Source organism: Rutilus rutilus, assembly GCF_951802725.1.
Source record: "Rutilus rutilus genome assembly, chromosome: 12".
Classification (NCBI taxonomy): Eukaryota; Metazoa; Chordata; class Actinopteri; order Cypriniformes; family Leuciscidae; genus Rutilus; species Rutilus rutilus.
In genome coordinates this window covers 32335020-32359960 of record NC_140217.1, presented here as the reverse complement: position 1 = coordinate 32359960, position 24941 = coordinate 32335020, and the positions used below count along the sequence as shown (strand labels likewise).

Here is a 24941-nt window from a genome sequence, read left to right as displayed (position 1 = left end):
CCCATAGTCCTCAATGTATAAGACTTGATGACACCAGTTGCATTCTATATAAAATGCAGTGCTCTTCAGAATACAGATATAAGGGCAGATTGAATAAAAAGAGCTACATAATTCCTTATAGGATTCTACAGCGAAAGAAAAAGAAACATGATACAGCAGTACAAAAACACCAAATAATATTATATTGATATGATGATAGTATTGATGATAACATTATGATTTGTACATTGATGAAGTACAGCAGCAGTTTTAATTGCTAGTTAGCCAATGTTATGACGCAAAATATTGATATGAATTGTAATTCAGCAGCTGTGCTCTTCTGCATCAAACAGACATTTGGAGAAGGTCTACATCAAAGTCCAACCTTTTTATATTTCATAAATATACATAAAGCATAATATACATTTTCTTTGTGTTTGAGGGTATTATCTTCTATAATGGCTTTAAGATTAATCTCATTAGGTTGTATTTATAACAAATAAAAAATAAAAAGGTTCAAGACTTGCAATGTGGGAAAAACAAAAGTCTAGAACATATCATATTTTCCACTTGCAAGTTTCAGGTATGTAACAAAAAAAAGCTTAACACAAAGAACTTAACACATAAACTTAAAACTAAGAACCAAACAAATAAACTGTAATGGCAGCAAAGGTTTGGAGGAGGAATTTTTGAATTGGTTTGAATTAACAATGGCAAGTTTTGGAAATTAAATCAGTGTGTATTATTAGAGAAGTAACAAACAATATTTCTTTGATAAATCTATTTAAGAAAATACAGACAGACTACTATGGGTCTGGGATTTACATTTTAAATTCTTCATAGATTACAGCATTTTGCACAAATGAAAATGTAATATGGCAATCAAGCTTCTAAGCACAATTGAACTTTGCTCCACCAATAGATTTCAATATGGTGCTGCTCTATTAGTCACTATATTTCTCTTAATGTATCCAGCATTATATTCCTCCCTAGTCTCCCCACTAACGCTGCTGGGATGTCAACATCTCTCCATTGCACCGTGTTGGAGCTGATGCCTCCTGCCCCTGGGCCTCGGGGTGATCTTGGCCGACCAGGGTGCTGTGGGGAGGCACTGGTGTGGCAGGCAGGGGAACAGGGGTGGTGCTGGGGGTAACAGGTCCTCCTGAGGCTCCCAGTGCGGGACTAGAGGCTCCAGAATCACTCTGATCTGGAGCCCTGAGTCTCTTCATCATGGTGGTCACACGAACAGCTTTCTGTATAACAATAATAATAATAATTATGTTTTAATATATGTTTTAACTAATAATAATAATAATATTAATTATTAATAAATTAAAATGTATTTTTAATATGTAAACCCATATCATTTTTCGTATACACTAGTCGTATACTGTTTGTAACATTATAAATGCCTTTACTGTCTCTTATATTCAATTAAATGCTTGCTGAATAAAAAAAATGTAAAATAATGTTTTACTGACCCCAAACTTTTGAATGGTAGTGTATCTCAACGCAACAACTAGACACAGCTAGATCATCTTACCTTCCATTTAGCTTTAGCAAAGTTTTTCTCGATCTGAGCACAAACGCCATCTTTGATGTTCTTGTCTGAGGCAGCATTTCCAGATATCCTAAACAACAAATACACACATAAATGTGTGTACATAAAACATACCATATAACATAAAAGTTATTTTTTTTAAACAATACTGCAAATATTAATTATAAAAGGGTAACACTTTAAAATAAGGTTCATTAGTTAACATTAGTTAACATGAACTAAGAATGAATAATACGTCTACAGCATTTATTAATCTTAGTTAATATTAATTTCAACATTTAATAATACATTATTAAAATCAAAGGTTGTATTTGTTAACATTATTTAATGCACTGTGAACTAACATGAACAAACAATGAACAGCTGAATTTGTATTAACTAACATTAACAAAGATAAATAAATACTGTAACAAATGTATTGCTCATTAATACATTAACTAATATTAACGAATGAAGCTTATTGTAAAGTGTTACCTATAAAAGACACTGGAAAAGGCTCCTTACCACTCATGGTTGATGGCTTCCTGTGCAGTCAGTCTTTGGTCCTGGTCCACATCCATTAAACATGCAACTAGGCTTTTTGCTGCAATACAGATGGCTAAGTTGAATTTGTGTTTTGATCACAACCCCATAGATTCATTCCAAACATACTCTACAGTGATTTGACTATTGTACCTGAATCTGAGATGTCATCCCAATAGGGCGAATCAAACTCGTATTCTCCAGACAGAATTTTCCGGAACAAGTTCTTATCGTGATTATCATATTCATCATCATCTGTCTCTTCATAAAAAGGTGGGTTTCCTGACAGCCTGTTGAAAACGATAATATGACCAGAGTGTTAAAATTTCCTAGGGCAAGAAGATAACTAGGACTGTAGCATTACATGAGCAATTGATTGTTTGGGAGAGATTAGGGAGAGAATTAGATACAGGAAATGCAGTGCACTTACAGGGTGGCAATGGATCATCTAACACGCAAAGTGACTACAGGAAATGGAATGTACATGCTGACGAACTCATGAATGACTCCAAGGACGTGTCAGGCAAGTGACTCCAAAACAGATATCTATGGGGTCTACTAATAAATAAAGATCTCATTCAAGAGCACAATGAAATTAACATGTTTGACTGTCTTACACAGTGAATCAAATGTATAGATGATGACGATGGACTCACAGGATGTACATGATCACCCCGATGGCCCAGCAGTCCACTGGTCTGCCATATCTCTGTCTGCCAACCACCTCTGGAGCTATAAATGATGAAAAGGTGAACTTTTATTTAAAAATATAGTTTAAAGCGCATCTTCTTGGACATGCAATGTTTGTGCTCATGTTGGTTTCATACATTTTTGCAAAACATTTATGATGTAATGGCTAAAAAAAGTGGTGTAACCATCCAGTAAAAGTATTTAAAGGTCCCATATTGTACACCTTTCTAGAGTTTTATTTTAGGTCTGTAAACAAACTCATTAACCATAAGTCATTATATAGGGTGAAGTTACACCTGAAAATTCTGACACTTTTCCTTACCAAGGTACTCTGGTGTGCCACATGGCTCTTTGAGGAGACCATTTTCCAGTTTGGCCAGGTGAAAGTCACTGATTACAATCTTGGAGTTCTTCAGACGGTTGTAGTAGACCAGATTTTCCAGCTGGCGAGGTGAGATATAGTAGTAAAAGCATTACATTGTATTAAACCTCAAGAGCTTCACATTGCAAAACCTTTTATAGGAATTATTAGGACTGTATTAAAAAAACAAGAGATGAAAGTCATGTCAATGATAATAGAATTTTCCTTTTTGCGTAAATGAACTCTTTACGGTGTCAAGTCTGAGATTGTATTCTGGTGCAATACTATGTGGTGACCATTAGATGGAAGTGAAGCCCCAAGTCACCTTTAGGTTTCTGTGAACGATGTGGAGAGAGTGTAGGTAAGCCACAGCCTCAAGCACTTGCCGAATCACATTGCTGGTGTCACGTTCTGAGTAGTAGCCCTGGTCTAAGATCCAGTCAAACACCTCCCTTCCTGTGGCCCTGAAGTAAAGCCAAACCAAATATCCACATGTGATAGTCAAATTTGTGCTTGTAATGTATAGGATAATTGCACAAAGATGTTCACTCTTTGGTTTATAGATAAAAATGATCAAGTTACAAAAAAAAGCAAATGCATCTTTATTTAAAGAAACAGCTTACCTAAAAGAAAAATTGTCAGGGGATATATTTATATAGTGTGTGTGTGTGTGTGTGTGTGTGTGTGTGTGTGTGTGTGTGTGTGTGTGTGTGTGTGTGTGTGTGTTCCAGAAGAGAGAAAGTGACATGGGTTTGGAACAACATGAGGCTGAGTAAATAATAAAGGAATTTTTATTTTTGTTCAAGTATTTCTTTAAAATCTAATCACAATGGAAGCAAATAGTATTCATTCACATTCTTGTATGTTCTTTTCCCCTCTCACACACAAAAATCTCAAAGCACTTACAGCTCCAGAAAGAGGAAGTACTCTTTTCTCGTCTCAAAGACATCTACCAGCTGGAGGATGTTATGATGCTTCACCCTGCGGGGAGAGAAAGAGAGAAACTGTGACACTGTGAAAGGAAGCAGGCTAGGAACTGAAAAGAAATCATGACTATCTGCAAAAATAAAATCATTTGCATGGTAAAGAGTCGACTGCATTCTGCTATTCTTTTTAAACAATTTTCAGCACGGAGCGCCATCTGCAAGCACCTTTCTTCACTAAAATGTGTAACATCTAAATAACCTGCGCGGGAAACGTACATTTTCAAGATGAGGATCTCATTTTTGGCTGCTTTCCGTACTTTTCTCCCATCTTTCTTCAGGAACTTTTTACAGGTGTACATTTTCAGTGTGTTCTTGTCCTTCGCCCTGAAGATTTCACAAAACTCCTCCCTGGTGACAATAAACAGTGCTATTGAGTCAACATTGAAAATCTGGGATTTAATCTAATTTAAACCTGGAAATAATTTTTGGAAATAATCTGTAATGAAGTGCAAAAAAGGAGTATTTTCTCAAGCATACATTTTGCACAGAAAGATTACTATAAACAGGAATAAAATAAGAGGTAGAAAGATTTGTACTCACGATTTCACTACCTGTCCCAGGTCATACTTATCGGTGACCTCTGAAGGACTGTTGTAGTCCTTCTTCTCTCCCAGAGTCAAACAGCCAAACGGCATGGCTGCTCCTGCCCTGGAAAGCAAACACAAAATCATGTTTTTTCAAAAGAATCGGATGCACTACTGGCATGAATGATCACAAACCATGCGGTTTATTGAGGCAATGTGGGTTATTACTTTTCTAAGCAATTTCAATTGAGCTTATTATTTTAGTTTGGTGCGTAATAAATTTACAGCACATTGAAGGAGGGATGCATATCTAGGGGCCAGAATGAGATTTGTGCCAGTAATAAAACACCCAGAACACTCTAGCATCGTAGTGACGAGTTTTGAATGGGCAAACAACACTAATATTTTCTTCTGAAAATGTTTTGAATTATATTTACTATAAGATGAAATTGCAATTACATAACAGCACTGAATAAGCAGCACTATACTTTGATACTTTTTAAATCATACCATGATAATATAATACAATACAGTTCAAACGTTTGTGGTCAGTAATATATATTTTTTTCACTTTCATTCAGCAAGGATGCAATCAAAATTGTGACAGTAAAGACTTTTACATTGTTACTAAAATGTTCCATTTCAAATAAATATTGTTCTTTTGAACTTCCTATTCATCAAAGACAAAGAATTCTAAAAAAAAAGAGTCACAGTTCTCAAACATATTAAGCTGCACTTTTGAAGGATCGAAGGAATAAATTGCATTTTAAAATATACTTTAATTGTAATAATATTTCACAATATTACTGTTTTACTGTATTTTTGATCAAATAAATGCAGCCTTGGTGAGCACGAGAGACTTCTGAACGACCACAAACTTGTATATACACATAACAATACAAGCAAAAACCTGAAAAGAGCCACTGTCACAGCAATAATAATGTAGAGGTACAAATCAACACTGCTGCATCAGTCTAATCCTCCTTTATCTTACGTTCAACATTGCCAAGAAAATTATCATCCTCTCAATGCACAATAATGTTGATGATTAGAGAATTTTTTGTCTTCTATCCACCCTTTGAGTGCACATTTTAATTGTGCATGTTTTGAAAAGCAGTTGATGTGTTGTTGATGGTGTGAATTTAATAAATTATGAAGAGAAGTTTTTGCTGTGAAGCCTTGCGATGCCGCTCCACATTCATTCATTGACAATTAAAATGCACACAGTTGTTTCTTTTTTTCCTTCCATTGAGCTGCAAGTGAGCTCCTCGACCCTTTGCATTTCTCTCCGTCTGAGCCAGAACTCAAAGAGGAATAAATTCTCATTTATCTGAGAGCGAGAGAAAAGTCAGTGAGAAAGAGGGGGAGAGAGAGAGATTTGGCAGACAGCACACTCATAACCAGTAATGAGTAATGCCTACAATTTATTCCAAAAGTGACAATTTCCACTTGTGGCAGGAAGTAGCTCTGAAAAATTCTGATTCTTTGATGCAGTATTCATACTTATTTATGACAGATCTGAGAGCAAGCAATAGGAAAAGACTGAAACGACATCAGACAGATAAAAATGACTTTAATTGAACAGTCTTAATTTAGTTGGATTTGGATACTAAATAATGAGCGATATTGGGTCCCATCAAAATAAAACATATAAATTGATAGAACTAAAAATTTAAATTATGTCATCATTTACTAACCCTGAAACTTGAAGGAGGGTATTTCTGCTGTCGAACACAAAAGAAGATTTTATTTTTGTACATTTTTCAAAATGTCTTAGAATTCAGTTTCATTTTTCAAAAGGTAGAATTCACTGCTGGTAAAATTAGCTTTTAATAAAACCTGGCAGTTTCACCTGGCAGTGAAAACTTTTTAGCGAGTTATATTTTGAAGATAAATAGCAAAGATATTTTTTCTTCCTTTGTCTGGAAAAGATGGTTGTTCTTTATGTTGCAATTGATCTTAGAATCAAAAATATTATTTGGCCATGACAAACATGGCTTCATTTTTTGTGTATCACTAGAAAGCATGATAGCTTAGCATTTTCTCTTTGTTTTAGTACTTGCTTCAATGTGCACTTTTTAAAAGGTTTCCTGGGGCTTTATTCCTTCAGTAATAAACACAACAGCGTTTTACATTAAAATTAACTAGTGAACTGGTGAAACGACCAAAGAAGAACACAGTGCTCAAATCTAAATGCATCACACGCAGAGCCCCAAAGTCCCCAACCAGTGTTAAATTCCCCTTATGCAGCACATCATGTGATACTCCGTTAGTTTAATCTTCTCTGAAGAGCCTGAATAGACTCTCAAAATTCTATGAATCTTCTAAAAATGTCACCTAACTGTTTTGAGAGCTGGGAGGACAGCTATTATCTAATGCAGTATAACATACTGAAAGAAACGACAAAAAGGCCTCACACAAACAAGCAATTACACATCAGGCTGACAGTACAATTGCACCGCTGCTCGGGTCTGACCCAACAATTTGCCAAACACCATGACAGTCCTCAATCACACTGAAGCTCCACCGGATAATGTGACAGGATTTTGTCTCTAAAGCCTTCAGGCTTTTAACATTAACAAAGACCCAAGACAAAAACCAGCACAATAGTTCACATGCACTGCCCGCCTCTGAACTCTGCTGGGCTTGAACTTACTCTGAAACTCACTGTTTGATGTTACAGTACAAAAACATCCTATTTTCTCTCCTCCACTCTCCCAGAATAGTCCAGAAAAGGCAGGAGAGCAGACTGAAGCGCCATTACCACCCAGCAACTGAGTATCAACCAAAAAAAGAAAAGAAAAAAAGACATTCCTGATATCCACAGTAAAGGGGGCATTACATAAATTACAGGCTGAGAGAGAGGCTGTTTGCTTTGCCCGTCACTAAGGTCTCTAATTAATCTCCCCTTGGCCCCAATGATTGCAGGAGACACTAGTTTTGCAAGGCCAATATATGCGTGGTAATGAGGGGAGAGAGGTGCTTTAAAGACAGTTCAGAAGAGATGTTTAAAAACCTAACTGGGACTGATGTATTTAGTGATGTTAACGTTTTGCATAAGCACTTAAAGTGTGAGTATTAAATATTCACATTTAAATTAATCATTTAGCAGACGCTTTTGTCCAAAGCGACCTACAAATGAAGAGAGCAATAGAAGCAGTCAAATCAACAATAGGGCAACAATATGCAAATGTTGTGACCAGTCTCAGCTTGACCAGCGCAGCACACGTAGCAAGTATTTTTTAACATAATAGATATAGAATAGTAAGTATTAGTATTATCAAGTTAAATGTTGGCGAAAGAGATGCGTCTTTAGTAGATTCTTGAAGATGGCTAAAGACTCAGCAGCTCGGGTTGAGATAGGCAGGTCATTCCACCAGCTTGGAACGTTCAAGGTAACGGTCCGTGGAAGTGATTTTGTGCCTCCTTGGGATGGTACCACAAGGCGCCGTTCACTTGCAGAACGCAGGTTTTTGAAAGAGTTAAGATATAAGGGTGCAGAGCCAGTGGTTGTTCTGTAGGCTAACATCAGTGCCTTGAATTTGATGCGAGCGGCAATTGGCAACCACTGCAATTTTATGAGAGGTGTGATGTGCGTTCTTTTCGGCTTGTTAAAGACCAATCTACAGCATTCTGGATCAGTTGCAGAGGTTTGACAGTTGATGCTGGAAGACCTGTCAAGAGAGCATTACAATAGTCCAGTCTGGATATAACAAGAGCGTGGACAAGGATTTGTGTAGCATACATTAGCGTCCTAATGTTGTATAAGGGAAATCTGCAGGACTGGGCAGTTCTAGCAATGTGGTCTGTGAAGTTTAACTGATCGTCAATCACAACTCCAAGGTTCCTAGCTGTCCTGGATGGAGTTATGGTTGACGAACCCAGCTGAATGAAGAAGTTGTGATGAAGTGCTGAGTTGGTCAAGACCACAAACAGTTCTGTCTTTGTAAGATTGAGTTGTCCTTCATCCAGCAAGAAATGTCTGTCAGGCAAGCCGAGATACATCTACTGTCAGATCGTCTGGTTGGAATCAGAGGTAGAGTTGTGTGTAATCAGCATAGCAGTGATAGGAAAAATGAGAACCATGTTTCTGAATGACAGATCCTAGTGATGACATGTATATGGAGAAGAAAAGTGGTCTAAGCACCGAGCCTTGAGGCACCCCAGTAGTTAGACGTTGCGACGTAGACACCTCACCCCTCCATAACACCCTGAAGGACCTACCTAAGAGGTAAGACTTGAACCATTGGAGTGCTGTTCCTGAGATGCCTTTCATCTTGAGGGTTGACAGGAGGATCTGGTGGTTAACTGTGTCAAAAGCAGCAGACAAATCCAGCAAGATGAGTACTGAGGATTTGGAAGCTGCTTTTGCCAGTCTAAGAGCCTCAATAACCGAGAGCAGGGTAGTCTCAGTTGAGTGTCCGCTTTTGAAACCAGACTGGTAGTTGTCCAGGAGGTTGTTCTGTGCAAGAAAGGTAGAGACTTGGTTGAACACGATAAAACAAGTGTTTTAGCAACGAATGAAGAAGGGATACCGGTCTGTCATTTTCTAGAAGTGCTAGATTTAGAGAGGGTTTCTTAAGCAGTGGGGTTATCCAAGTCAGCTTCTCAAATATGATGCATCATACATTTAATCCTTAAAAGCATGAATGTTTCGCCAATCATTATTGCATATTCATGTCTTTAGCGACCCAGATTTATATCTAACATTGTGGATGGATTTCTAACTGCCACAAAAACTCTCCTGATACTTTAATAACAATTGGAACTTGGAAGGGTTCAATTCAAGCAGATGCCTTTTGCAATCATCACTGTCATTGTCACAGTTCATTTCCCCAGTACTTTCAGCATCTGGCTCATATTCGCTATCCCAACCATATTCTCAAAACTATCGTTTTCAACGTCTTCAAAATAAAAATTTTGATTGCTGACAGCTTCTTCACCAGATCCACCATCAAGTAACAGTAATATTTGATTGTGTACAGTACTTGCTCTGCAGTAAATCGTTGAGGCATTCAAGTTTTGCCGATGATACTCTGCAATAATTATGAGTGAAACATCATTGTGTATCATACATTGCCACCTTGAGGCAGAAAGGTGAATTGCACTCATTAAGTCATCTGAGTTCAATTGTTGTTGTGTAGAAAAAAAATCACATTCACATTCCTTGGGTCGCTAGCAAAAATTTGCTTAAAATGAGAAAACAGACATTCTTTTAAAAAAAATGTCTTGTTATATTGCTTATGATGAATAGATTGATGAATGAAGGCTGATGTCTAACTTTAAAAAAATTAAGGGTTGGGTTGTGAATGACGACCAGGATCGATAAAGACCCGAGGAATCTCTCAATCATTATTGAATTGCATTGCAAGTTTTGCCCCCACTATAAAAACTACAGAGCTTTGATCATAGATACAACTAAGCATATAACATCTTACTAAGATATATTAGTGGGAGATATAGAGTGACATCTGATATTTACATGGATGTGTACAGGTTGTCTGTTATACTGCTATAACAATCTCATTGATATACATTTTCATCTTATTTTTTGGCCATATAGATATCAGCAACTGCACCCAACTGCATATTTTTGCTCACTTTGGGCTTCTGAATAAAAACTGAGGATTTTTTTCCCCTCCTCCAGTATGAGCTCCATATTCTCACTATATCATACAGAGCCAAAAAAGCCTCATGTATATGATACTTAAGAAAAATACATATGCAAACTTTTCTTTATTCTATATTTTGACTCAAAAGTGTTTTACAGGATTAAATATTACCTTTATCTAAACTGTCTTAGGCTAAACAAAAAGAGAAACAAACTGTTAAAGTGTATTTAAAAAATAATTTTAAATACACTGAGAAAAAATACAAATTGGGGGTCATCTGTGCCTCTTGTATTTTTGCATTAGGAAATAATAGACACAATATAACCCTTTAACCTTGTTTCTGATAAATTATGCAATCAAGCTTCAGTATTTGTGTGTGCAGTGTGCATGTGTCTCTTCGACGGGAAAGCTGTCTGTGCTCTGTAAAGCTGAACATTCAGTTTGAAGCCTTGAGCATTGTTTGTCTCTCTCTCTGCAGAGCTGCCAGCCGTGTCTACATTTGCTGTCACTCAACCTTTTTTATAAGACATGTTGCAAAGCTATATAGTGTTTTAAACTGCCTATTGAGCTTAACATCAAATAAGATTTTGGAATTGTTTCAGGACCAGCATTGTTCAAACAAATAATGATGTTTGGATTCATTTGTGTGCTGGGAGATTACCTGGACTGTTCACCTGTACTGTTTTACCAGTAAGCAGAAAGATAAAAAACAGATGAGATCTGCTCTAGACAGCAAAGAGATTAAATGGAAAGCAAATGGAGACTTTTGTCTTCTGTGTCTCAGATATTTCTCTTGAGAAAAAAGAACGTCTCACATGCATCTACTCTAGAGATACAAAAGAGATCTCAGCAAAGTTTTAACTGAGCTTAGATTTGCCAAGACATCAAAAGTCAGAGATTTCGCTAACACTTTACAATAAGGTTTCATTTGTTAACAATAGTTAACTACATTAGTTAATATGAACTATATGAAAAAATACTCTAAAGCATCACCGTGACCGTGAGTCTTAAGCCCCAGATATACTAACGGCAAAGTTATTTTTCGTTCTTCGTTTTGGGATAAAATATTCTGCGATATACTGTTATCGAACATCTGACGCCGCTCACACTGATGAGAGAGACGTTTAGATGAAAATGTAAATATGGGCTGCACGCTTTCCTCTCAATAACCAAAAAAAAATTAAACATTGAGAAAACAGCAAGCATTTTTTAAAATAAAGCATAAGAAAAAAACATCTGGTCATCATAGGCAATGTGGATATGTTTGCACGAGCTCTGCAATTCGGCACTCTAATAAAGTCACTTCACATTTATTTATAAAGCACTTTATACAATAGATTGCTTAAAATCAAGCAGCTTTACCATATTAAACATTCAAAACAGTGTCAATGTCTCATTTCATTAAAAGTACAACGTAATTTTCTACTATAAAGCAGCTTTCCGGTGTGTTCACTTACAGATCAAGTCTGACTTTAACGGACTCGTGAGGAGAAAAGAACTGGGAAAGCTTTCCACGGGAAAGAAGGCAGAGCCTCCATGCACAACTACCTATTACGTAATCACCACAGACCAATGGTAGTATAAAGGTGTTTATCAGCCTGGAAAGTTTTGGAAAGTTCGATTTGGCAAGCCGTTTCAAACTCCCAAAACGAACTCCAAACAAAGTTCGTTTTGGCCTGATTTTGTTCGAAATGACGTCACATCAGTTCATTCTACGATTTCGCTTGAAGTATATCGGGGCCTTTAAGCTATGAAAGTGCAACATTTTAGAAATTAAAATTTCTTCGGAGCAGTTTAAATAAATAAAAAATAGTTAACATGCACAAAATGACAAGGAACAACAAAATACATTTAAAAACATGCAGATTTACATCATTTTTGTATAGAGAAACACATAAATGTCTTACAATAACCCAGTTACAATTTGTCCAGTAATTCCATTACGTGTGTATGTCTATGTTCAATTAGCAAAATGCCATTTCAGCATTTAATACTCTAAATTGGCCATCAAGCCTCCATCGGCCATAACAAGAGTGTTTTATTCTCCTCTTAGCTAAAAAACATGCTCTCTAGCAGCAATCAAACAAATGAAGAGACATAACATCAATTAGCTGTGAGTCAACAAATGGAGACAGACATTATTTATCAAAACACATTCATATGGATGAGTTTATTCTTAGAAATGGGTACTTAGTAATCTAATTGATGGTGCATCATGTTGTTTTGTCTCTCATTTGGCACAATCATAGCATTAAGCTGTGTGTTATAAATGTACTCTGGCCATGAAAGCTGAGGCTTGATTAAAAACAAGGGAACTGTCCCAAATCATATGACAAAGGGTGACTGTGCGTAATCATGGACATTATAAACACAATAATTGACTTTTCTTAATGGAAGCTTAAAGATAATATACAGTTAAATCATAATAAAAGTCTATATTGGCAAGTAATAAGCTGGGATAATGTACAGTCAGCCTTACATGCATGACACATTTCTATCCCCACTTGCCATATAACGCACAAAACTGTCGGGAGACTAAACGTGTATTAAAGCCTGAGACATCCAGACACCTCAAGAAAGATTAAACTGCAGCCTAAATGCTGCTTTTGAGTCTAAAAGAAAATGAAAGATTACTGTAACGGTCGTCAGCTGGAGTGCCCTTGAGAGCCACCTGAGGGCACTCCACATCAGATTATCATTATTCACTCACAACTACATTTCCCATAATTCACTGCCCAGACTCATCATCCCTGATTATCACATTCACCTGTGTCTCATTACATTGTTTAGTTCACCCCATATAAGCCTGGTTCACCTCATCATTCCCTGCGAAGTCTTGTACGTTATTCCATTGCATTTCTGAGCGTTTCCTTTGTTGTCATTGTTCCTGGTTCTTGATCTCTGCCCGTGTCCTGGTTTTCCCGTTCCTGCCTCACCCTCTGGATTTGTCTGTTTGTTTGGATTGCCTGCCTGTGTATGACCTTTGCCTGGATTCTGATTACGATTTTGACTTACTTTAATAAAACTGCATTTGGATCCTCAACCTTCGTGTCTCGGAGCAGTTCATAACAATTACACTTCAATGACCTACAAAACTATTTCCTAAACATAAATATGTCTAGGATGTTTTACAGTTTTAAATAGCTTTAGAAATGTTTTATTTAAAAAAAAAAAGTCAGACATGGGCCGTCTAATGCTATTCTTGTGCTTTCTAAAGTCAAATTGTCAAACTGACCCTCCCTCAGTGCTATGAACAAATGATGGACATTAGAAGAAGACCTGAGGCTTACAATCTTTACGGTAATAATCTTTATTACCAACTGTTGTAATACAATTGATAAAGACCTCACTAATTTACATAAAGCAGGAGGAATGAAATTTGCATAAACCCTATGACCTATTTCAACACAGAAAAAACACATCTAGTGTTATTTACCACATTATAGTGTTATTCACCACATTATCTAGTGTTATTACCACATTATACTATTAACAACAATATTCTTCGCAATTATATTGTGAAATAAAATATAGCCAGATTCATGATGTGCAGTAAAAACAAATGTGAGCTATTCATAATGACTCGAATGAAAAAGAGTACACCTTGCATTTGCATTTGCATATATTATATATATACATATATTAGGGCTGGATGATTTTTTTGTTGTTTTGCCACGATTTTATTCTTTTTAAATCGAGAAATTGTGGTTTTGAATAAAAATGTTAACAAGTGTTACAATTACACAAGTTGACAATTCAGAAATGTTAAAAGTTAAGACAAGAAAATGATCCGACCACATGATGGCGCGCCTGATTAACCGCTCTTGTGTGACGCTCTATGAATGTAGAAGACATCACTAATCTTAAACCTGTTCACTGAGAAATGTGTAATTGCAGTGGGCAGTGGGATAGGAAAAGTTATTAGATGTGAGTTGAACTTTTTTTTTTTAACTTGAGTGCCACGTTTTTAGAATGTCGTTTCATGGGTGAGACATGAGATTTGAGACACTGGTTAAGATAAGTTTGTACAATATTTGCATGCATATTTTGTGCAGAGATACTTAATAACAATTCATTTGTTTTAAATTTACACCATGTTGATCACTTCGTGCACTTGGAATTTAACTTTTTTTAACCAGTAAATAAAGAGAATGTTACATATTGTAACATTAAAAGCATCAAAATAATTTTTTTTGATTTTTTGCAATATTTTTTGCAATATCGTCCAGCCCTAACATATATATCATCAATATAATTTTTTATAAAATCTCCTCCTGTGTTCCACAATAGATAAAAAGTAGCATGAGACCTGAAGGTGGGTAAATTATGCTTAAAGTCCCCTTGTGGTGAAAATCAAGCTTTTAATGTTGTTTATATGTCTACAGTATGTGGTGTTTTTAATATACTTTAAGACAAACCATATGCAAATTCATGTCAACACCATTGCTGAGTATTTTCTCCTTAAAACTGCAGTGAACCAAAGACAGTCTCAAAATTGCAGTTTGAAATCACTGGTGTTTCTGATGTCACAAACTACCTTGTAACCAATCACGTCAACATGTGATCGTCAACGAGATCTCTGAACTGGTGTGAGTGGAGGTGGGGCTAATTTGCATATTCATAGAACCGCGTATACTAAATGAGGCAAGGGTGTAGAGTTCCATTCAAGCTATTTTAAAGCATGAAGAAATTTTTTTCAAGGAAACATTTTTTTTAAATATGTCATTTTGGTGATTAAAGATGAGTTTTAGGGATTCAGTTATTGACTACAGGGGGACTTAAAAGCAAATGATCTGAGGAAGGTGCGACTTTGAACTGACCAAATTTAGAAGTGTAAATCCATGTTTTCTGCCAAGTACACTGTTAATATAACCTACACTAATAAGCAAAAAAATAGTATTTAAAATCAGTCTTCTCAGAACTGAATTCCTCCTATTTGGTCAAAAACACATCATATCTTACACATGACTCTTAAATAACGCAACACACCAGATTTCTGGTGATTCTATAGATGGACACCACAGGCCTAGCGGACAGCAGGATCCTTAGGCCTCTTCAAAGGGTGAATCTTATCAAGCTGTGGTGAAACAGTAGGTGCCAGATGGCTTAGTACAGCACCAAGACACACACGCATAAAAAAAAAAAAAAAAAAAAATTTTTTTCCCTCTGATGTTACAACAAGGAGAATTCTGACACAAATGAAGGGACTCACTACACATTACCTGCACATTTTATCCATATTAAAACGTATAACTGTACTTTTTGTAGTGTAAACGGTCATATGGAGTGTGAGTCAAAACATTCCTGACACTTAACAGACAACATCAAAGAGCACAATACAACCTTCAAAGAGGGCAGTGCATCTTATCTTACCTGTCTAATGCCTCCACAACGCCACAAGCTGCTGCAGTCAGAACCTTCCCTTCCCAAAAACACCCGCGAGGTCTCTCTGAGCAATGGCTAATTGAAGGGATTCTGTGCGTATTAAGAACCCTGGATTCGCTTCACACCCAGTCGGCTAATCTGTCCATTCTGTTCCTTATGTTATTTGTTGCCTTGGTTACAGTCATACATAAATGCAGTGGTACAGTACAGTGCGGCTGCTTAGTGCGGCTGCTTAGTAAAGCCAGCAGCAGTTGGGCTAGTGGATTCAAGAGGGGAGCTGGTCATTTGCGCAGCACTGCACAACACAATTCTACATTTAAGGACTCACGAAAATCTCTCCCTAAGGTATGCTTGGAATATGACCAAAAAGTTTAGATTTGTGTCCTTGACCAGTGTGGGAGATGACTTTTGAGAGTGTTCGATAAATCCCACTGTACTATTCTGCCGTGCAAATGTAATCGGTCCAACTCGACCTGCTTCGAGCATGCACAGCTCTTACTGGCCTACGTCCGTTACACAAATGCAAAATGCAGTTACTAAATGTTTTGTCACAACAGTTATGGCCAAAATCAAGTTTCTTTGATTATGATCTGTCCTGTGACAGATGGGTTTGGATCAACTGTGTAAATGTAAAGTCGATGTCCCCCCAATAACAGACCGGTGTGCAATAAATTCAAAAACGTAATGCAAGTTTAACGCAGCAATGGTATAACAATGGTCCTGTGAACACCAACGCATATTTTTCAGAATCCATAGTTTAGTTGATCATAATAAGTGCTCATTGTCAGTTGTAAACACAATGGCTTTTTTCTTCCATAAGGAGGTTTGGCATCACAACGGCTTTGTTTCCAGGCAGACCTTAAAGAACGCGACACACATGTCTCCCGGAAATTCTGGAGAATTCAACCAATCAGATTACGACTTTGAAACTCCCAAACTGTTTCCCATTTTGTGTGCCATATACATCAGATGTTCAGCCAACAATCCGAGGGTGTGACGTCTGAGACTAAAGATAATGAAACTATTAGTTGAAGAAATTAAATGAAGCAATGAGCAATGCAACACTTCCTCTAAATACATCTGTCAGTGTCAGGGCAAATACTAGGTAACCAACTATATAAATAAATAAAATGAAATGGTTATTCATCAGGAATCGAATGGATCATGAAAAATTATCTATATTACTGGCAGCTGGAGAGAAGAAGTTGGAAAATCCACTCTCAGAAAAAAAGGTACAAAAGCTGTCACTGGGACAGTACCCTTCAAAAGGGTTCTAATATGTACCATTTAGGTACTAATATGTACACGTTTGGTACCAATATGTACATGTTTGGTACCAATATGTACCTTTGAGGGACTTAAATGCACTCTTTAGGTACAAAGGTGTACCTTTTGAAAAGGTACCGCCACAGTGACAGCTTTTGTACCTTTTTTTCTGAGAGTGTAAAAGGGTTTTGTTTTGTGACGTCAGTAGGAAGACAATGCTATTCGATTATTTTTTAACCCATAACTTCCAGGAAAATATTTTTCACAGACTGCAGAAAAATGTGTTATGCCACTGCACTGAACAAAGAGTGCTGCTCAGTTAACTTCATTTCCTGCCTGTTCTGGGCATGCTTCCACCGAAAAACATTGAGGGTGGATCACTTAACAACAAGCACCCGCCTCATGATAACACCGTTTCCCAGGCAACAAAAAAGGAGGGAAAAGCAATAGCTTCTGGATTCCAACAGACTATAAAAGCAAAGATGTTGCTCTATTTTATTCTATGGCTGCTTTTCAAGTATTAGCTTGCAATGAGAGAACCACAGCACTTCTCAAGAGAAGTCTCAAATTCTCAAGCTTTACCTTGGAAGTCTTGCATCAGACTGCTCTCTTGCGAAGTTGGAAATAGTTTTGGGAATCAGTGATGGGTGTGTTAGCAGCAAACAATATTTCCTGAATGCTGGTAATCGAATAAAACATATCCTTCCGAGCTTTCCACATTACACCACTGGGCTTCCATATTCTCACTGCTAACCCAAACCATTGTTTTCAAAAAACTGTAACAGCTAAACGTACAGCTAACCTAAAAAAGAGACAATTAAATATAAAATCTGAATTAAAAACCAATATCAGACCCAGTTTACAAAGACAAAAACCCTCAATCTTCTCAAAAGAATGAAGAACAACACTCAATTAAAAAAAAAAAAAAGATATTGTGATCAATGAAACCCTACTGAACATTTAATTAAATTGGACTCGAGCTAATGTTAAAACTAAAATAAATAGGCTAGACTTTCCAAGAGAACCATTATCTACTGTTGCTGGAAATATTACGCAGCTGTGGTGCTTTAATATCCCATGAACTTGTGTGAAACTAATGACTCCAACAAATCCATTAACCATGTCCATAAGTCCAGATCCATTAGACCTGCATGCACTAATGCATCCCCAGATGGTAATGGAAATGTTGACTATGTGAAATGAGGGGGTGGGTGAAATATTAATTAACATCTCCATTTTAAATTCCCATTTATATTTGAGTTTGACAAACAGTCAAATCACAGTCACTCTCTGAAGCTAGCAGAGTAACCAGAGAAGTAAAAGTTATTGTATTTTTTATGTAGTTTTCACATAAAATAACATGCAAATGTAAAATTGACAGACGCAGTTGATTGCATCTCATATTCATGGTAAATAAAGTTATCAGTTCTGAAATCAGTGTCTTTTCTGTCAGGAGACAGGACAGATTGAGATACTCTTGGGGGCATTAATCTAGGTCATGAGGGCATGTGTCATGTGTGATGCTGAGTTTTATGGGCCCCAATAAAACTCAGAAACTGAAGATTCAGTCCTATTATTTTTCTTCTGTAATTTTTTCTCCAATCTCTCTTCTCTCATTCACACACAGACACACTGATACCTCTTATTTTATATCCGTAGAAGCTGCTCCAGGGAATTTGGTGTCAACTGGAGGTTTCTATTTAGACAGAAATAAAACAGATGAGATCTCGCGATCTCAAATTTCTCGACTATGGCAATAGTGACACTGTTTTGAGCACTGATTTTATAGATATAGTCATGTGTTGAGTAGGTGATTAAGACTAAATCAGGTTATAACAGTTCTGCTGCTTAAAGGCCCACTGAAGTGCCTTGAAACGCGCAGCTTTGTATGATGCGTTGATGTAATTTCCACTGAAAAAGGAAGCTAAGGCGGGACATATTGAATGGCTCCTCCGCTTTTTTCAATTAACCAGTAGCGTTTAGTTTACCTCACAGACTGCAGTCATACTTGACAGCTAGCCTGGTAATACCAAACTCTCCTACTTCGCTTTGCTTCGTAGACAGAGTCTGGCATGGCATAATTGAAAAGCGTTTTCTTTCTCGCGGGGACGCGCTTGTCTGAAGTTTAAAATCATTGGTTCCCGTAAGCCAATCACATAACGTTTGGTTATGGCGTGTGTTATGCGCATGCTCAGCCGCATCTAACTTCCACTGTAAACACAGTATGATGCGAAAACAAAACCATCGAGCGAAATACCGGAGTGAACATGGCTGTGAACGACTTTTGCAGATTATGTGAAGTAAATCTACGCATCCACGGTACAATCAGTGTCTACATCACGGCTCTCAGCCCGCTCTCTGTTCGTTGATTGGCCGGCTGTTTTCAGGCCGGAGGAAAACGGAAAGCTATTACGTTGTCTCAGACTGAGTACAGAAGCGAAATGAAATTGAGCGGAAGTAAGAAGTCTGACGTAGTCAGGCTACTTGACAGCACCATTCACCATGAATCCGAGCACTGATACCTTGGATTCAATAGTAACGTTAGAGGTGGGAATAAATTCTAGCCATTTCATTCTGAAAACGGAATAAAACTTGAGCGCTTGAGCAACCAAACACACATCTCCAACCCGTATTGCTCTGTTACGTGACAACGGTAGTGATGTTCAGTTTGTGAATGAATCGTTCTTTTGAACCGGTTCTTTTTTTGTGAACCGGTCGAACCAGTTCACCAAATCGAACTGAATCATTCAAAAAAGAGTCATGATCCAGTTTTCTAAAGTTACTCGCTTTCAGACGTGCCTGACAATCACTCCGACTCGAAATAAACAACATCCCGGAGACGGAGTATATGTTACTCCAGTAAATCCGACAGTTAACTGATGGAACTGATGAGCACGAGCAGCTGACACTGAGCATGCGTTTACTGCCGAACGTACAGTCAGGTACAGCCACGGTCGCTTTGGCCAGGTGGTATTTATAGCATAGGAGGCGGGACGCTTCAGATTCTAGAGAGCATCAGAAGATCTGATGAGAAGCTGAAGTCCGCAGTGACGTCATACAAATCCGTGATCCATTTTAGCGGAAGTGAGAGATTGTAAGTTTTGAATTGCTTATTTATAACATTGAGGCTAACATATTCATCCTAAGAGCCAAAAAAACTTACATTTTTATTTCAGGAGACCTTTAAAAAAAACAGGTTTAGACACATCTGACCATCATTCACAATTAAAAATGTATTTCTATTTCATTTTCTACATATTTATTACTTTCAATGCAAGCATGCTGTAGCTAGCAGATAATATAGCAGATTGACTGATGCATTCTGGAAAGGTATTTGGCACTATATATTTTAAATACAATATGCTTTTACATAAAGCCTTATGAAAAAACACTAATGTCTAAAAAATAAAATAAATTGAATTAGATTAGATTCAGATTTCAAGAATTATAAAGACTGCACTTACGAAAAGTTTTAGTCAATTAAATATTTTTAGAATAAAATTGTAATCACTATTTAAATTTTAATAATTCTTAATTTTGTTCATTTCAATGACTTTTCCATTCTTGGAAATCTAAATTTAAAATACCGTGATACTTCCAAGCATTCCATGATTATTGGAACCTTGTAAAAAAAAAATCAAAGGTGCATGCTGTATGTAATGTTTTTCGACCACTAAAGCATAAAAAAAAAAAAAAAAAAAAAACATAATATGTTTGCAGATACTTAGGAAACATTCTAAGGTCACATAGCCTACTTCTTTCTAAGAAACACAATGCTACAGCCAGTTATTCTATTTTGAATTGTGTGTTCTGTTCCGTGTCGGAATGTCTGTTTTTGTTTTGGTCTGTGTGATCCCGCCCACTGCCAATTTACTCCATAGTATTTCGACACCCCTGGATGCCAGTTGGAGGAAAACACAGATTATTGTAGCCATGGAAGCCAGCAAATGAACTGGGTCTGAGATTGCTATACCTGACTAAAAAGCCTCACCATCCATCTAAAAAGCTCTATGACCAGACAGAGGCATATTAAATTGTGGATAAATCAACTCATTAACTTACAGTGTAATGCTCAGCGTCTTCCACTGTCAACTGCGCTCGTTCCTGTTGTGTGTCCTCAAACTGGCAACCTGCCTAAGCATCAAGTCTGAGGCGGAGGGGACGGTGGAAACAGCTCTCTCCAATATTTCTAATTTTGACAGCAGGACCCATTTCAACCACTAAATGTCATTATTACATAATGCACCTGTAAACAATTGCTGCATCCAAAAACAACACTAAAACACCACTAAAAAAGTATGTTCTATATAGTATTAATGTGTGTAGTATGAATGTAATCTTGACATATTACATTCGGCATGTGGTCATTATCACCTGGCCTACCAGCGTCAGTTGTGTCGCTTCACTGCCATTCACAGGCCTCTCCCATGGCCTCATGGGATAGTAAAGTGTACAATATATGCACACTTCAGAATCTCGCCGGAAGTAGAAGGTCATCTGGGTACTTTCGACTACTCTTTTATGAGTACTGTGAATTCGGATATACTTATTTTGTCACATACTGTTTTTCGCCCTATACTATATAGTAAGGAAGTATGCAATTTGAGATGCAGCCAATGGTTTTCTGTTTTCCACAAAATTGCACACACATAAACGTTCAAAAGTTTGGGGTTTGTAAGATTTGTTATATTTTTGAAAGAAGACTTATGCTCACCAAGGTTACATTTATTTGATTCAAAATACAGCAAAAAACAGTAATATAATATTGTGAAAAATTACTACAATTTAAAATAACTGTTTTCTAATTGTATATATTTTATATCCAATTTATGTTTCATTGTTTTATATATCAATGTATAATGTAATTTATTATTGCAATGGAAAAGCTGAATTTTCAGCAGCAATTTCTCCAGTCTTCAGTGTCGCATGATTCAACAGAAATCATTAATATGCTGATTTGGTGCTCAAGAAACATTCTTATTATTAACAATTTTGAAAACATTTTTTTAGGATGAAAAAAGTTCAAAAGAATGCCAGGTATTTGAAATTGAAATATTTAGTAACATTTTAAATGTCGTTTCAGTCACAATTTTACACACACTTGATAAAAAAAAAATATATATATATACATATATATACCCCAATTTTTTGAATGGTAGTTTATGAAACGTTATGTAAAAAAAACAGTCAGAAATAGCCAAAACTCTGAGCACTAATATTTCTACAACAGGCACTTGAATGGTGGAAAAGAGCACATTGAAAATACCTAATCACTGGATTATATTTAGTTTGGTTATATTTTTTTGGCAACCTCCGTCTGAGACACTGATCAACAGGTTGTTGAGAAAAGATAGAAAGTTCTGGCTAAAAACTATAACTACTGTGGCCAGTGGTCCGCCATTATAAAAGTGTTTTGTTTTGATTCAGTTTTAGGAAAACTGTAGTGGGGAGGGGGAGGGTGTGCTCTTGTTCATCACCTTTGGTGCAGTGCGGGTGTTGGCTGGGGGTGGAGGTGGGCCAGGTGTTATGTTATATAAAGGGATGACGGGCCCTGCTAAGAGCTCTGGAGAACAGGATGGTGTTTTGATCAGAGGTGGTGGGTGTTTTAGCCCGTGGGTTGCATTCACACACACATACTGTACAGACACAAACACGGTGTCCGGGCTGCTTTGTGCTCGTCTTCTATGAGAGCCACAGAGAGCAAGGTCAGTTATGCTATTCTATCTATTGATGCCATAACATCATCAAATCTAGTAGATGGACTCCTTTGAGCAGATGGATACAGATAAAATTGTCAGAAAAAAACAGTAAAAAAAAAAGAAAGAAAAAAGAGGTGGACACACAATAGACACAACGAATTTTACAACAAAAACGAGATTCATACTATTTATCTCCTCTTTCATGAGTAAAAAAAGCCAGAATGCAACAACTAAACAACTAGTGCAACAATCATTGACTTACATAAGAAATAATTGCCTCTCAAGTAATACTGTGACCACTAAATTACAGGCTGAGAGTGTTTAAAAGAAATATCCTAGGTTAAATACAAGTTAAGCTCCATTAAAACAGAAAAAAAAAATCCGATAAACATAAAACGTTGACAATTATGGACTCACAATTGAAGTCTATGGGGAGAAGTGCACAACAGTCCATTGTTGCACACACTCACACACACATATACCAATTAGAAATGAGCTACAAAGATGAAATCATACATGGCCACCAAAATATAAAGGATTATATAATTTAACGTTCTTGAAGGTAGGGAAATCAAATTAAATGCCTGGTTTATTGTAATCATATTAGTGGATTTTAAATGACAGAACTAGTATCATTTGAATAAGCAAGTTATCTTATCATTTAACATATAACATCTACAAAAGCTATGCATCTGCAGATTTAAAAAGAGCATGCCTGACCAGATGGAGAGGGTTGGAAGTTGGAACATTGTCTGGACAGTGGACACACAAGCATTTTTTTTTTTTTACTCCAAGACAACACAAGACAAGACAAAGTAGCGTATTGGTTATGCACCACACACACACACACACACACACACACACACACACACACACACACACTGTCTGTCTGTCATTAAAGTTACTAGGTTATTTATATGGTTTGCATTATAAAATGTATCCTATTTGTTCACATTTATGAATTAAATAAATGGGTAACACTTTAAAATAAGGTTCATCAGTTAACATTTGACTAGTTAACATGAACTAAGAATGAACAATACTTCTTCAGCATTTATTAATCTTAGTTAATATAAATTTCAACATTTACTAATATGTTAATAAAATCAATACATTCGTTAATGCACTGTGAACTAACATGCACAAACAATGAACAGCTGTATTTTTATTAACAAAGATGAATAAATAGTGTATCAGATGTATTGATCATTTTTAGTTCATGTTAGTTAATACATTAACTAATGTTATCTAATGAACCTTATGTGTAAAGTGTTACCAATGTCATGATGATCTTATGTCTATAATGAATGAAGTAAATTTGAGCATCACAATAAAGTAAAAAGTCATGTAGACTCAGAGTAGTGTGCTAGGTTGTAACAGCAGTACTCTCTGTTCTTTACACTAATTTGCACAATTTAAGTATAATACATGTATTAACCACTTTAATCAGAGCATAAATATGGGACTTAGGATTGAGATATATAGAACAAAAACAGATGTTGTTACAGACGCTGAAACAAAAACCTCAAAATGTCATTATGTGCAGCATTGGGCATCGTGGTGTCATGGACTGCAAAAAAAAATTAAAAAAGCAAAATTTCAACCGCAAGAGTGTAAGAAACATTCAGACAAAATTTATATTACCTGTAAGTATTTACTTGGTTTAACAAATTACACATCACACTGTTGGCCAATACCACACAGAATTCTAAACATTCCAAAATTGCACTTTTGTCATCTAGTAAAAAGGTTCAAACTAGGCTACTGCACTGGTGGTGGGTTCAACTTCTAATTAACATTCATTAAAGAAATCAACCGAGGATGAACTGATGAATTACAGAACTTTTTCTGTCAAGAAATAACGAACTAAAGAAAGAAACAGCTGTGTCCACTTGCGCACAACATACGCAGTGATGATTTAGGTTTGATGTAAGCATACTTTTGTGTGCGCGGAACCTCTTAAAGTTGTTGAAAGAGTTTGTGCAGTCCGCTAGTTTTAGTTACAGGTGGTGTCACAGGTGAATTTGCTTCAGAAAAGGAAAAATAGCGACACGGTTTTTTAAACGTAACCGACACAATCTACTACGAAAGCGTTGGGTAAAACCAGTAAGGGGAAACAAATATACGCATTCAGCGAGAACCATATAGGTTGAATTGATGTAACCACGAAGACTTACCGGATAATTTGAGCGATTCAGAGAAATAGGTGTATGAAGGGTGGCGTTCTTGATCGCTTCCCCCAGAGAGTCTCCTGATGTTTGAGTTCCCGGTAATTAAATTTTTGGCCAATATTCCGCGTGCCACGCTCTATTCGCGCGCTCTGCTGCCAACCCAGAAACCTGCACTTAGAGCGCGC

The 24941-nt window shown here is 36.7% G+C and overlaps 1 protein-coding gene across 2 annotated transcripts; it reads right to left on the bottom strand.

Moving 5' to 3' along the window:
• Positions 1-154: 154 nt before the first annotated feature.
• On the bottom strand, positions 155-24941 carry camkva (CaM kinase-like vesicle-associated a). 2 transcript variants are annotated; one of them, XM_084425830.1, is made up of 11 exons: positions 24763-24941; positions 4640-4747; positions 4316-4447; positions 4020-4094; positions 3439-3577; positions 3075-3195; positions 2719-2794; positions 2216-2352; positions 2045-2123; positions 1523-1610; positions 155-1232 (listed from the first exon to the last, which is right to left on the bottom strand). In XM_084425830.1, exons 2-11 carry the CDS (start codon positions 4732-4734, stop codon positions 981-983), a joined length of 1194 nt encoding a protein of 397 aa, XP_084281956.1. In that variant the 5' UTR covers positions 4735-4747; positions 24763-24941; the 3' UTR covers positions 155-980. The 2 variants fall into 2 exon arrangements, with proteins under 2 accessions (XP_084281956.1, XP_084281957.1); XM_084425831.1 differs by lacking the exon at positions 24763-24941 and adding an exon at positions 15609-15676 and having other exon boundaries at positions 860-1232.